General features: G+C 37.0%; 1 protein-coding gene across 1 annotated transcript in view; it reads left to right on the top strand.

The window, feature by feature from the left end:
* ZFPM2 (zinc finger protein, FOG family member 2) overlaps positions 1–14,015 on the top strand; it is a 361,626-nt gene that overhangs the window by 125,036 nt on the left and 222,575 nt on the right. The window contains exon 4 of the mRNA XM_021688338.1: positions 5,420–5,538. Within this exon, the coding sequence (XP_021544013.1) occupies positions 5,420–5,538 (119 nt within the window). The remainder of the gene's footprint in view (positions 1–5,419; positions 5,539–14,015) is intronic.

Here is a 14,015-nt window from a genome sequence, read left to right on the forward strand (position 1 = left end):
TCCAAGGGAAAGTACTAGGGAGTCATTAACTGCAAAATTGTGTAGCATTGGCTTATAAATGCCATGGGAGTACTAGGGAAGGAGAACTCAGTTTGTTCTGGAGTTCAGAGACATCTGGTGAAAGAGAATAGCTTTGGGTTTGGTCTTGCAACGTTAATAGAGTTTATCAAGGCAGCCAGGAGTACAGAGTGTCTGCCAGGTAAAAAGCACAATTCTCAAAAAGAAGGGGGTTAAACTGGACATGAGGAGGAAGGTATAGTGAGGAAGGCTTTCTTGACTGGAGGGAAAAAATATATTCCTGAGAGCAGAACAGAAGACACTGTGGAGCAATGTTGTGGTTAAGATTCAGGCATAGACGCTCAAGTCGGGACACTACTAAAGGAACTTGTACCAATGAGTGACTGTGGAGTTTTACTAAGTTTATCGTGACAGGGATTTGGAGCTGTAGAGTGAATTGAGGCCGGTCGGTAATCGACATCTGAGTTGATGAACCCTGGGGAATGCTGATAAGAAAGGTGAATCCAGGAGATACTTGAAAAGGAGATAAGCCAAGGTATGGGGAGTATTTTGGATGGAAGTGTTAAGAGGGGATGTGACTACAGACACTGGTGAATGGTTAGATGGGATGATGGAGGTATGTGGACATGCTCTTAGAATGCTTCAGTGTCTTTTTGGTGAAGTGGTAAATATTTATTAGGCACTTTGCATGTGTTCTGAGAATTAATCCTCCCAGCAGTCATATGAAGAAGATACTGTAATTCCTATTTTGTAGGCAGAAACTGAAGTTCAAAGGGTTAAGGATCCCATGGCTTGTTCAATTGACTCTTCTCCAGTTCAGTTTTGAACTCATTCCAGTCTGTGGTTTGGCCTCCAAACTCCTTTCACTCCAGATACCCATGATTTCCATCTTATCAAAGGGGATCTTTCCGATTCTTTTCTTACTTCCATGAATTTTCAGATTACTTGATTCATCCCTCCTCCTTTACATTCTTAATCAGTCCATTGGCTGCTATATCCAGTTTCTTTTCTATTCTCTTGCACTTCTAAGTTTCTTTTTTAAAGATTTATATATTTACTTGAAAGAGAGAGAGAGAGAGTGGAGGAAGGGGCAAAGGGAGAGAATATCCAAGCAGACGCCCACTGAGCGTGGAGCCAGACACGGGACTCAGTCCCACTACCCATGAGATCAGGACCTGAGCCAAAACCAAGAGTCAGATGCTCAACTGACTGAGCTACCCAGGTACCCCACTTCTCCTAATTTTCTGAGCCTGCTCCTCTATCACTCTGCCTATTGAAGATCCTTAGAACCCTGTCTTAGGTCTTCTTACTTTATTCCGATATACTTGGTCCTGGATGAACAGTCTTATGGCTTTTATTACCATATGCAAGCTAGTTTTAATTAATGAGTAAAATACCAAAATTTATCACTCTAGTTAAGACCTTGCTTCTGAGTCCCAGGCTTGTACCTCCCCATCTCTTGCCTTCCTTATAGCCACCTTTTTTTTTTAAGATTTTATTTATTTATTTATGAGAGAGAGAGAGAGAGAGAGAGAGAGGCAGAGGGAGAAGCAGGCTCCCCCAGAGCAGGAGCCTGATGTGGGGCTCGATCCCAGGACCCTGGGATCACAACCTGAGCCAAAGGCAGACGTTCAACCGACTAAGCTACACAGGCACCCGGCTGAGCCACCCAGGCACCCTACTTACAGCCACTTCAACCTCAGTATTTCTTAACTATAACTCCTCATCTTATCCTTAAATCTTCTTCTTCTTTTTTTTTTTTTTGCATGTGTTCTTTATCTCAAAAGGTACATGACCATTGGCCCATTTGCTTAAGCCAGATACCTGAACATTATTGTTGGATTTTCCTGTCCCTAACTCCTAAAATCTAAATAATCACTAGGTTCTATGATGTCTACTTCTCAGGCCTTATGGATTACATTTCCTGAAATTTGTCCAAGGTCCAGGCTTGTTTTGTTTGTGGCTTTATGCTTGGGCATAACCCACTGCCTGATATTTGGTAGATACCAAATAAATATTAGTAGAATAAAAGAATGAATAAACTAATGTATAGAGGCAAAAAAAAATGAATAAACAAATCAAACAAGAATTGGAGCTTTGCTTTCTGATTTTGGAATATCTGATCTTTTCAAGTTAAACATCCATTTTTATGATAAACTGTTGGACCTGGGTCTTTGACCTACAACCCCAGTGTTCTTTTTACCTCTCATGATATATCTGGGAAAAGAAAATCGTGGTGTCATGGGCACCTTACCAAGTAGCAAGTGAGTGCAAAACCCTCTTTACCAAGGACAAAGCAAAGACTCAGAAAAGATAATTTTTCTATTCAAGGCCATTTAGCTGGTTATTGGATAGAGTTGATTAACAGTTAATCTTGTTTTTAGTGCAATAATGTTTCCTCTATTTCATGACAATTAATCTTTGAAAAAATTTTAATATTATGTTGTTAAGCAACATCTAAGTTAAATCAAATATAACTTCCATTTATACAATGTCTTATTTCTCTATCATTAACCTGTGCAGCCTTGGTAGTGTGTAAATGCTAATTATTTGCATTGTGCTTGTGGATTTCTTTAACCCTGTTGTGAATAAATGAGTATGTTTATTTTAATACTTCAGCAACAGAATGGATTTCCCCAAACCTCAGAATAACTTCTTTATAAGCAAGAAAGGAGACTGGGATTTGCCTGTTTGCCTAATAAAGTTCAAAAGATTGTCTTGTTAGCTTGAAACGTTACTGGACCTTCTGTTATGGTCATGCTTAAGAGCTCATAAAAGTAGTTTTGGTTTGCTTAAAATTTTAATGCATAGTCAAAGACACCTCAAGAACTTTGGTGATATTTAGGTATCACTTTATGATCTGCCCTAAGTTTGTAGTTCTTAATCCATTAAAAGAAAGAGCTACTTGTAAATCCACAGGTATAGATAAGAAGTCACTGTTTGCCTGAGTGTGAACCTTTTCAAATGAAAAATGTCAGTGGCAGAAAGAGAGGACAAATTACTTTTTAAAAAGGTTTTCAAAGATCCTCTGATTTCTCTGGTATCACTTAAATGTGACATGACTTTTTTTTAGTGTATAAAAACAAGCAAATTATTTGGGCATCATTTTTACATAGAAAAGAACATTCTTAACTAGTATTTAGCAGAGGGATTGAAACGTATTTTATCCTTAAATGGTAAATTGTAAAGAAATTGCTTAAAATTTAAGTATGTATGGTTGAAAAATTCAAAGAACTATCAGAAATTAAAGTTTCTTTTCAAATAGAAAAAAGTATCTTGAAAGATTTAAATAAGTACGTTATCACATATGAATATATACATTGAGGGACATTTTCCACTGAATCCTTGTTGACATCATAGTAGATTGTTAGCTATTCTCTGTCTTGGAGAATTTTGTTAATAAGGCTCTGATTCCAGTGCATTAATCAAAAAGATTGTATAAGGATAAAAAACATTTTCAGGGGAAAATCTCAGAAATGGGTTTGTTATTCCACCTACAGAAAACAAATTATTATTATTCCATATTCCCTGGATTTGGGATTTGATACTTAAGCATTAATATATTATTTGTTGCAAGTATTCTATTTATAAAGCTACATTTTGAAAGCTCAGACTTAAAGAATTTTTGGGGGGGTCCATTTTCCTAATTACTGATCATCTTTAGCTACTGATACATCAGAATGAAAAGAAAAGGAGGGGGATGTGTGTGTCTATCTTAATGAGTTTAATGAGTTCTTCCATTTTTAGTGTATTTGACAAGTGGGAGAGAAAGGGAGTACGACAAGAAGGGAGAATGGAGCTGTCATCCTTGAATTGACATTGTTTACTGTGAGCCTGGGATTGTTATTTCCACTGTATCTTCATTGTCCCAATACAGATAAATTTATATTTTCATAATTGACATCATGGAACCATGACACAATATTTTAGCTGACTGTGGTTTACATACTTTGATTTTGGTTTTCAGGATAAGCAATAATAAAAACGTGAAAAGTAATGTCTGGTATTTTAACTGGTGTTAAATGGAGGAGACACAAATGTGAAGAAATAAAGGAAAGATCTAACTGAACTCAGGTTGATGGTATTGCTTTTAAAAACATCAAAATTAAATGTACATATTTAAAGACTTGAAAAGAAATTAAGGCCAGAGTAAGGCAAAAATTTTATAATATATTACCATGACTTATGTATCTCTTAGAAAATGTAACTACTGAATACGTTCTGTGTTATTTAGAACTTTTCTCATCTATCTGTTGTATATATATATATCTGTTGTATATGGTTTCTATTTATACTTATTAATCCATTCCTTCACATTTTCATGTCTACTCTTGAGCAGGGTGAGAAGAAATACCAATAAAAAACATAAATTATATTATTAAGATTAATATTTTGAAATATAAATCTTTTGCTATGATAATGTGGTATAGTGATACTGTCAGGACATAAATTTCATAGATTTAATTATTTAAAGAGAAAGGCTCCAATTCCTGGTCGAGATTTTGTTGGTTTGTTTATCCCAAACAGTTTTTAGACTGATGGTTATTCTTTGAAGCTTTGAAACCTTCATTTTTTGTTATTAATTAATTTATTTCTTAAATAAATTTCTTAAGGGAGCATTTGATGAATTCCTACTTTATGGCAGTGTGTATACTGTCTTTACTTCCTATTTGCCTTTAATGATCCTAATGTAATAAATTGGAGGCAATGAAAGGACGAAGACCATCCAAAACTGGCTGTTTCATAAGTGTTTTTTGTCCAAACTCTTTTGGTAACATAGAATCTACATCAAGTACCAAATATAAAAATGTAATGAATTTGATTAAACATTTTTTCATTTGGGAAAACATACACCTCTACTTTTTATACATGTAGATATTTTATCCCTTGAAACTAGTAGTAATTTCAGAAAATTACCAAGTGCTTTCAAAACCTCGCCAGATGTTGTTGACCATGAGTCTTGAGTAACTATAATAAAGTTATTGCATAAGGTACATATCTTTAATTATAATTTTTAATTACATTGGTGATCAAATATAAAATTTTAACTCTGAGCCATTGTCGTCATGTTTTTTGCCTACCTGTTTTTCCATTAGAGCAGTGTTTTTTGAGGTGTTATTATTTCGGGTTCTTCAGGACTTACTAAATAGACTTCTGTAGATGATGTGTGTGAAAAGGTGCAAGAAAGAAATTGGACTAAATTCCAAATACAATTCTAAGGACAAGTTTTATTTTCTTCTCAGGATAACAAGATCAGTTGTTTTTCAGACAAGCATAATTAATTCTCTTAATACGAATCCCAAGAATACTGCGTGTGTAAAGCCAACACAGAAAAAGAGGTGGCAGTGGGTAAGGCACACGTGAAAGTACTCCAAACACCTCTTGTTTTCATTGTCTGCAGGGGAGCTGGAGGTATTTCAGAAAGACGGAGAACGGAAAATCCAGAGTCGGCAGCAACTTCCTGTGGGAACAACCTGGGGGCCATTTGCTGGGAAGATGGACCTGAATAATAATTCCTTGGTATGTGGATGTTCTGAGATGGTTGACTCAGTATTTTGTCATAGCTCAGAAATTATCTCTGCTTGCTTCCCAGGGAAATCACTAAAAATAACAGTTTGTTTTTTCTTTTTCATGGACCACAAAACTTGGATATTTTCCAAGTGGTTTGTCTCTGACAGTAATACACGCAGAATTTAGAAGGAAACAGGTTAATCATACTAAGTGGTTGTTTAGTAAGGTAATTTATAAGGTTGTTGCTTTATCTGCTTAGCCAGACTACTACTACTCACACTTAATAATATATACAAATGCTTTTATTTTTAAGATGACACAAATTAATTGTCATACATTACAGGTTTACATGAAGAACAAGAAATAAACAACCTTGTTATTCCTTGGTAATATTATTTGCACCTTTAAGAGCAAAGATGGATGATTAGCATCATAATTTTTGTTAACTTCCTTGGAAAATCTCTGTAAAATCTTCCTCTAGGTAAGCTTATATGGTTAATTGATGAATTCGATGTTTTAAAAAGTAGTGGAAAGATAGGATGTGTGGGTACCTTTAAACTTCATTTCTTAATTGGGTATTTTAGTTTTCCCTCTTGCTGCTATAGCAAATTACCTACCACACACTCTATGGCTTTAAAACAACACAATGTATCATCTTGCATTTCTGCAGGTCTGAAGTCTGAAATGAATCTCACCAGGCTAAAATTCACTATCTGCAGGGCTGAGTTCCTCTCTGGAGTCTGTAGAGGTTTTTCCTTCACTTTTCCATCTTCTCGGGGCTGCCCACATCTCTTGGCTCACAGCTCCCTGCCATCTTCAAAGCCAGCAATGGCTGATTGAGTCTTCGTCATATCCACATTCCGACTCTGAGTCTTCTGTATCCCTCTCTCACATTTAAGAACACCTGTGATTATAGTGGGCCCACCTGGGTAATCTAGGCTAATGGTCCTATTTTAAGGTCAGCTGATTAGCGATTTTAATTCCATCTGCTTCCTTAATTCCCTTTTGCCGTGTAAGGTAACATTCTCAAGTTCCAGGGATTAGGACTTTAGGACCTCTCCTATTTAAGTGATAATACAAGTGATAAAACTTGAGGAGAAAAATGTTTTATATTATTTAGGAGATTCACAAATTATATATATGAAATGAAAGTCTTTCTCTCTAAATGCCACTTATATGGGAAGATCTCATGGCTGCTAAACAACTCAGTCTACACTATAGGGACATAAAAACTCCCAGAAGGGTCTTGACAAATGTACTGAACTCAGCAACATTGCATTCCTTCTTCAATTTGTTACATGAAAGAAATTCTTCCTCAACTTTATTACATGAAAGAAACTGGTATGTGTGGATCTCTGCTTATTCAGTGCATGTGGATGAGACCGAGGTTATTGGTTCACCTAAAAGTAATGATTGGAATAAATAGGAAATATTTGTGTCACCAAACTTCTAAACAACATGGGCGATTCTAGGGTGTAATTTTTACTTCCCAAATCCACACATTTGTCCATAAGAGGATGAAGTGGGAGATTTCACGTGTATTTAAGAACCAAACAAGTTGGTAGGCCAAGCTAAATATTTAATGATCAGGCAACTGAATTCTTAGTGGTCCAGTGCACCTTATTTCAAAAAGTCTTTGAGATGTGGCCCCATAAACACTGCAGTCCTTGGTTGGTGGAGTTGTATTAAGTAGACTATTCTATTGACTCCTGTGAGAGAACAATATTTACCACACAGATTTCTCAAGCAAAGGCAACAGGAAGATTGTCTACACACCAAAGTTTGAGTTAAATGCTATTCTAAACCCATTTTATCTGGAGGTTTCTATTGGTTCTCTAGCTTTACTTAAAAAATGTTTTAGGCAATCAGATACTTATTTATCACTGCATATCAGTCACCAACAAAAGCTTTAGTTATTTCTCTGATATTTCTTAAAAAGTGTACTACCACTGAAATAAAAGAAATGTTTTCCCTTTTACCTTATCAAGATAAAATCTATATGAAAATTCAATTTTTGACCTTTATATAATTATCTATCTATATATGTGTGTATATATGTAGGGTGGTACTTCTACACATTTTTAGCATATGCTAAATTGTGACATGTGCAAAATAAACCTATTTGCGAAAGGTGAGTCTTTCAACGAAATAATTTCCCATTTTTTAGACAGATATTTTTTAAAAATACTCCTGTACTAATCTAAGGCTATTTTATGCCATATTTAATATATTTTTTTAAAGGATTCAGTTTATAGATATGAAGTTTTCAGAATTTTTGATATTATTGGAAGACTATGAATACTCTTCAAGGTATCAAAAACCAGTAGTGGGTAATAGATTTTTAAAAGAAAATAATACTCTAGGTTTCTTCTTTTTTTTTTTTTTAAAGATTTTATTTATTTATTTGAGACAGAATGAGAGAGAGAGAGAGAGCTCATGAGAGGGGGGAGGGTCAGAGGGAGAAGCAGGCTCCCCGCCGAGCAGGGAGCCCGATGCGGGACTCGATCCAGGGACTCCAGGATCGTGACCTGAGCCGAAGGCAGTCGCTTAACCAACTGAGCCACCCAGGCGCCCTCTAGGTTTCTTCTTTTGCCTTAGGGTTTAAATATTTGATTCATGTGATTCCTTTATACTGTAGTATTTTTCTCTTTTTAAAGGTATCATTGCTTTGCCAAAATACATTTCAAAATATTTTTCTGTTGTAATAACATTATTTTCCAGAAATTACTTTTGACTTTATGTCATTAAATACCCCTGGTACTACCGTTGAACAACTGTGGAACAGTCGGCTAGCATATACTGCATACTCATTCTTTCTTATCCACTGTATAAAGAATTCAAGATGGATTCGTTCATCTAATCCTCAAAACAAACCTGAGAATTTGGGTCTATTTAAAATTGTGTTTTATAGATAAGCAAATAAAGGCTCAACCTTTTGATTCCAGATTCTGCATTTTTAAAGATCATGCCACACTGTCTTCTCAAGAGCATCTGTAATGTGATTTGAACATGATAAAATTGTTTAGGATTTTTTCACTTAAATTCTAAACTTATAAAAATCTCTGGAGAAAATGTGCGATGATTAGAAGTGTGCTCTTTTTTTCTTACTTTAGGCAAAATATTTGTTATGGTACTTCCTGGACTGTTTGTGCAGGTACGAGTTAATGCAAAGGCTCCTGCAATTTCATTACCTCTATAATTTGGACAGGACTTTAACATATATTTTATATCATGAAGATATATTTTCCTTATCATAAAATACATAGCCTCCTAACCCTTCCTTACCCAACCGTGAATCAAAATTTGGAATTAGCACACTCCTAAAGTGCTTATTCGCCAACCAATGTAATGTATCTCTGCTCAGACTCATGGTGTTGGCTCATGAGATTCAGCACACTAATTAATCCAACACAGTAATTAATTGAGTCACCATGCCAGATGTCAAATCCTTTTTATATCTTTCAAGTTCCCATCTTGAAGTGCACTAGCAATATGCCACCTTCTGCAGGAAGCCTTTGCAGACCAGGCATTTGGATGTATATAGAACATTTTGAGAATATAGGCTATATAGAAACACCAAAACAAAGTGATTTGACAAAAAGTTATTTTGAAATTATATAACACACCAAACATAGAAATAAATAATCTTTTGCCAACACCCCATTATCCTGTTCGATACCTCCTGTTGCTGCCATTATTGAATCATTAAAACAACCTGTAGTTAATACAGTCATTGGAGCAGATATGGGTCAGAGGGAGAGATAGAAGGAGAGAGGGACAGAGATTTATTACAAGGAATTGGCTTATGTAATTATGGAAACTGGCCAGTTAAAAATCTTCCATGTGCACTACCAGGCTGGAGACCCAGGAAAGACAACAGTGCACTTCTAGTCCAAAGACTGGTAGGCAGAGACCCAGCAGAACCAATGGTGCAGATGAAGTTTGTTGCTTGGAGAGGCCAGTGTTTTTGTTCTTTTCAAGCCTTCAGCTGGTTAGATGAGACCCACCCATATTACAGAGGGAAATCTGCTTCACCCAGAGTTCACTGATTCAAATGTGAGTCTCATCCAAAATACCCTCCAAGTTGACACATAAAATTAAGGATCACAGGCTCCAAAGCTCTATGATCCATTGTAAGTTTCAGTGTTTTTCAGGTATAATTGTACACCCCTGAATGGACTGATAGCCAGTGAGTGAGCCTAGCCTTCTCTCCAACATCCCACCTCTGCACCAAGGAATAACTTTACATTGAATGCTATCATGGTGACACAAACCTCGTGTTTTTAAAAGCCTTGCAATTGTATTCATGGAAAATATCAAAGGACTGCTGACAAGGAAGACAATTTAAAACTCACTTTAAATTGTGATCAATATTTGTCTTGGAGACGTTTTAGCATTTCTATACTTCTATATCATGCCTTTGAAGTTTTCCCATTTTCTCCTAAGGACAAAGGTCTTTGTTCTGTGCTAAATCTCTGCCATGGTAGCACATGACTAGTGCCCAATAAGTGGCAAGCAACAGTGACTGTTTGGAAGATTGGATGTCTGGGATTTAAGTTACATTTGCCCTCTCTTGCTTTTGAGTATGTCAGCTGTCAGTGGCTAACTAGTGTAATACAGCCAACTGCTGGGACTACACAACATGCATACTTAATTAAATAGAACATAAATCAAGTCCCACGTGACTTACTACATAATAGTAAACTCATCACCACCTGTTAAATTCAACAAATGAAATCTGATGGAGAAGTCTCATTTCACTGATGCTGTTCGATCAGGATAAGGCATTTGTGACACTGAATTCTCCAAATGGGAAATACACATATAAAGGGTGCTATAGACAACATTTCACTGACTTAATAATGAAATAATGCAGGCATTAGCTTGCACCTTAAACTTTTTAAGATGGTTACCCTCATAAAAATGTCATTGAGGAAAGAATCAGAGGTTCCTGTTCCATATCCTAGGAAAATATCAGAATTATTAGATGTCTCCTTCTCTCCCCTTCCAGGTCTAACTCTTCCAGTACCAATCTCTGATCCCATTCATTGCCAAAGTCTTCCAATTTCGTGGTGTACACACCCTGTTGCAAATACACCCCTACCCATATGTCGCTAGCATTCATCTGTATAGTCAAAGGCTGCTTAGTGGAAACATCTGTAAACATCTTTCTAGTAGAGGACTTTTTCCCCAGCCTCAGGAGCAAACTTGCCACAAGCCAGGCACATTGGAGGTGCTGGAGAACTAATATTTCCTGAACTAATCTCAACCAATGAGGGACAGAAGTTGGTGGATAAATACCCCCACTGTTCTAAGAAGTGTTCTACCCATCTCTTAGAGTTTGCCAGTGCAACTGAGCTTCAGTTGTCTTTATAATGCCTTCTTTATGACCTGCCTTCTCCTTCCTTTACTTCTCCATTCCTCTACTGAAATTCTGTGACAACTCCTCCCCAGTGAACTACTTGAACTTAAATCAGTCTCATGGTAAGTTCTGGGGAAACTTACAAAACAACCTCTAAAATATAATGAAGTAAATTTGAAAGTAATCCAAATTATTGTTGAGATTCTAGAGAACATAGATTTCTTTTAAAAATTTCTGTTGTTCAGTTTTAGACCTCTGCCCCTGGCACGTAATAGATATTCAATAAATGCTGTCTAAAATAATAATCTAATCTAATGGACTTTCCTTACCATGAGCATTCTGATGGACCCCCACCCATATCCCCCCCATGTCACCATCTCAATGATATAATTTATAATTTTGCTGAGGCATGATTTTTTTTGTCGGGTCTTACATTTCTTTTCATTGATGTTGACATTGGGAAAGATCTCTTTCTTTTTAATATTCATTCTAATCTAGGCTCAGGACTACCATACTTTCCTACTTCTCATATCTCTCTGGGTCTTGGCTCTTTTGAATTTAACTGTGCCTGTTTCCCAAAACACTCTGGCCTTTCTTCTCTTCTCCCTCTGTTCCCAGTGCCTCAGGGAGCTTATCCACTTCTAAAGCTTCAGCTACTAATTTACAGATGACATTTAAATTAAAAAATCTCTAACCTTGGCTTTTTACCCTTTCTCTAATAGCACATTTCAACTGTTTTGTAAGCCTTTGCCACTGACTTGCTCCAACGAAATAGTCACAAGGAGAGTTTAGTACAGCTGCCAGAGATTGCTTCTCTGTTCTTCTCCCTGACTTGCAACTTTTAGTCACCTTTAATCCTAAATCTCTGTCTGCATCTCTTTTCCTACCTCTACAAGAAGTTCATCCTGTAAGTTATTCTGGGTTTTGTCTCCATTTCTATCTCTCCTTCTCTCACATCTCAAATGTCCATTTATACCCATATCACACATGTGCGTGCACACCCCTCCCCCCCCCCCGTCTCTATTGCCTGTAGCTACTACCCTTGCTTTTCTCTTCATCTTCCAGGATTGTCATTTTCACTTCCAGAAACCGAGGACAATAACTCCTGCCTTCTTCATGTCTGCTCTCTTCTTTCTGTTCCTACCGCTGCTTTAGTTGAAACCTCTATCTTCTCTTCCCTGATTATCACAATATTCTCCTCTTGTTCTTTCTGCCTTCCTTCTTGTTCCTTTTCCTTTTACCAAATCACAATATGTCCTAAAAACAAAAGTTTTAAAATCATCCTAAAGGTCACAAGAGAACCCAGCCTCCTTGGCAAAGCCAAGGAGGGCCTTTGTGAGACTCCTCTCCTCAGCTCTGACCCCTTTTCCTCTCTCAGTGTGGAATTTCAGTCAGCATCAACTACCTGTAGTGCTCTGAATATACATTCTTCTTGCATCTCTGTGCATTTGGCCATGCTGTTTCATCATCCTAGGAAGCTTTATGTTCCCCCCTACTGCCCCTCTTTATCATCACACTGACTCCAGTTCTTACTTAAAGACTCAGCTCAAGTAGATCTTTCTTAAAGTCTGGAATAAATATGGGCTTCTTAATATTTCCATGATGCTGTAGGTCTACTAGGATAGGAACATTTATCACATAATTGTGCCTGTTTACTTGTCTGTCTCCCCTGTAGACTATGTGTCTTTTATCTTTGCATCCTTTCTATCTAGAGCAATGTCTGGCTTAGAGCACAGGCCCAATAAATAACCTTTAAAGAATTAGTAAATCAGTTCTTTCCTTTCACTTCTCTCTAGTATCAGTGAATGATGCGCATCTTTTTATTCAAGATCCTTACATCATCCCCAAGTCTTCGTATCCATTTCTTTTGTTTTCTCAGGGATCTTACTTGATCTGCCCAACTTAGCAAGACCATCTTGTGTCTGGTTTTTTTTGTTTATATATTTATGTTTAGTCTTAATCTCAGTTGAGTGTAAGACTCAGTAAGGCAGGATAACTATATTTCTTCAGTTTTTACCCAATAAGGAGATATGTCCATGATCGTTTCTTGATAAATATTGACTAATTTCAGTGTAAGTTTTGTAAACCCTGAAGCGGTTAGGGAGGATGTGGTGTTGAACCTTTTGAGGCAATTACGATTTGTTTACAGTGGAATCAGTTTTAGATCCCTCAGTATGACATGGGTGAAGGCCAAGAAGGTGTTCTGCTCTACCATGCTTTCTCATCCAGCATCTCATCCAGCATCTCTCTCTCTCTGTGACAAACCATCTGGGAAATTCCATCTGTCTCTGCTTGGAAACTGAGGTGGCAGTCGCCCACTGTGAGCAATTTTCTATTAACTTCTTGGATAAGATCAGTCAGATTTATACTGAATTGATGGGAACCGTAAGAGCAGGGTTGTTCCAAGAGAAGACAAATGTACTGATTCCTCTAATTGGGCTTAAGCCAGTTTCATTCACGGATGCCCTTAGGTTCTAGTAGTGCAAGGACTTATAACCTTTTTAATTGTACCCTCTCCCTCCTGGGAAGCGTTGGTGAAATTCATTATTGACGGAGGTTGTAGATTTGTCCCTTAGGGAGGCCAAGATCCTGGCTTCTCTTATACTCTATCTGCTTTGTGGAGAATTAATGGAAACTGAGTGGAAGCTCCTCAAAGAGGACATGAGACAAGACATTTAATGCAGCAGAGCCTTGGAAAATGACACTTCGGTCTGGTTTTTAGAATTAGAGTAGGTTTCTTGTTTATTTGTTATTTGTTTGTTTGTGGGAGAGGAGAGAGGTTGGTATGGAATCCTGCGTTGGTAGAGGCATCCTATAGAATGTGAGTCAGAAAGGAAGAAACCAAACACCAAAGAAGTATTTCACAATTCAGATCTGTAGAGGCAAACCAGACAAGTCAGTTGCATATGGATCTGAAGGAACTGATTGTATTACAACGTAGGCATAACGATGATGTTGGCAGTGGATAGAATTATATTGTAATATGGGAAAATAATGTTGGAATGAAAATATAAATTGTGCCTTTCCTGATAATTTGTACCTGCCCCCAAGACACACCTTTTGTGTGTAGCTAGTCTCTCTGTGAATCTCAGTCTCTCTTTGATTTATTGTTTCTTCTGACAGT

Source organism: Neomonachus schauinslandi, chromosome 4 (genome assembly GCF_002201575.2).
Source record: "Neomonachus schauinslandi chromosome 4, ASM220157v2, whole genome shotgun sequence".
Lineage (NCBI taxonomy): Eukaryota > Metazoa > Chordata > Mammalia > Carnivora > Phocidae > Neomonachus > Neomonachus schauinslandi.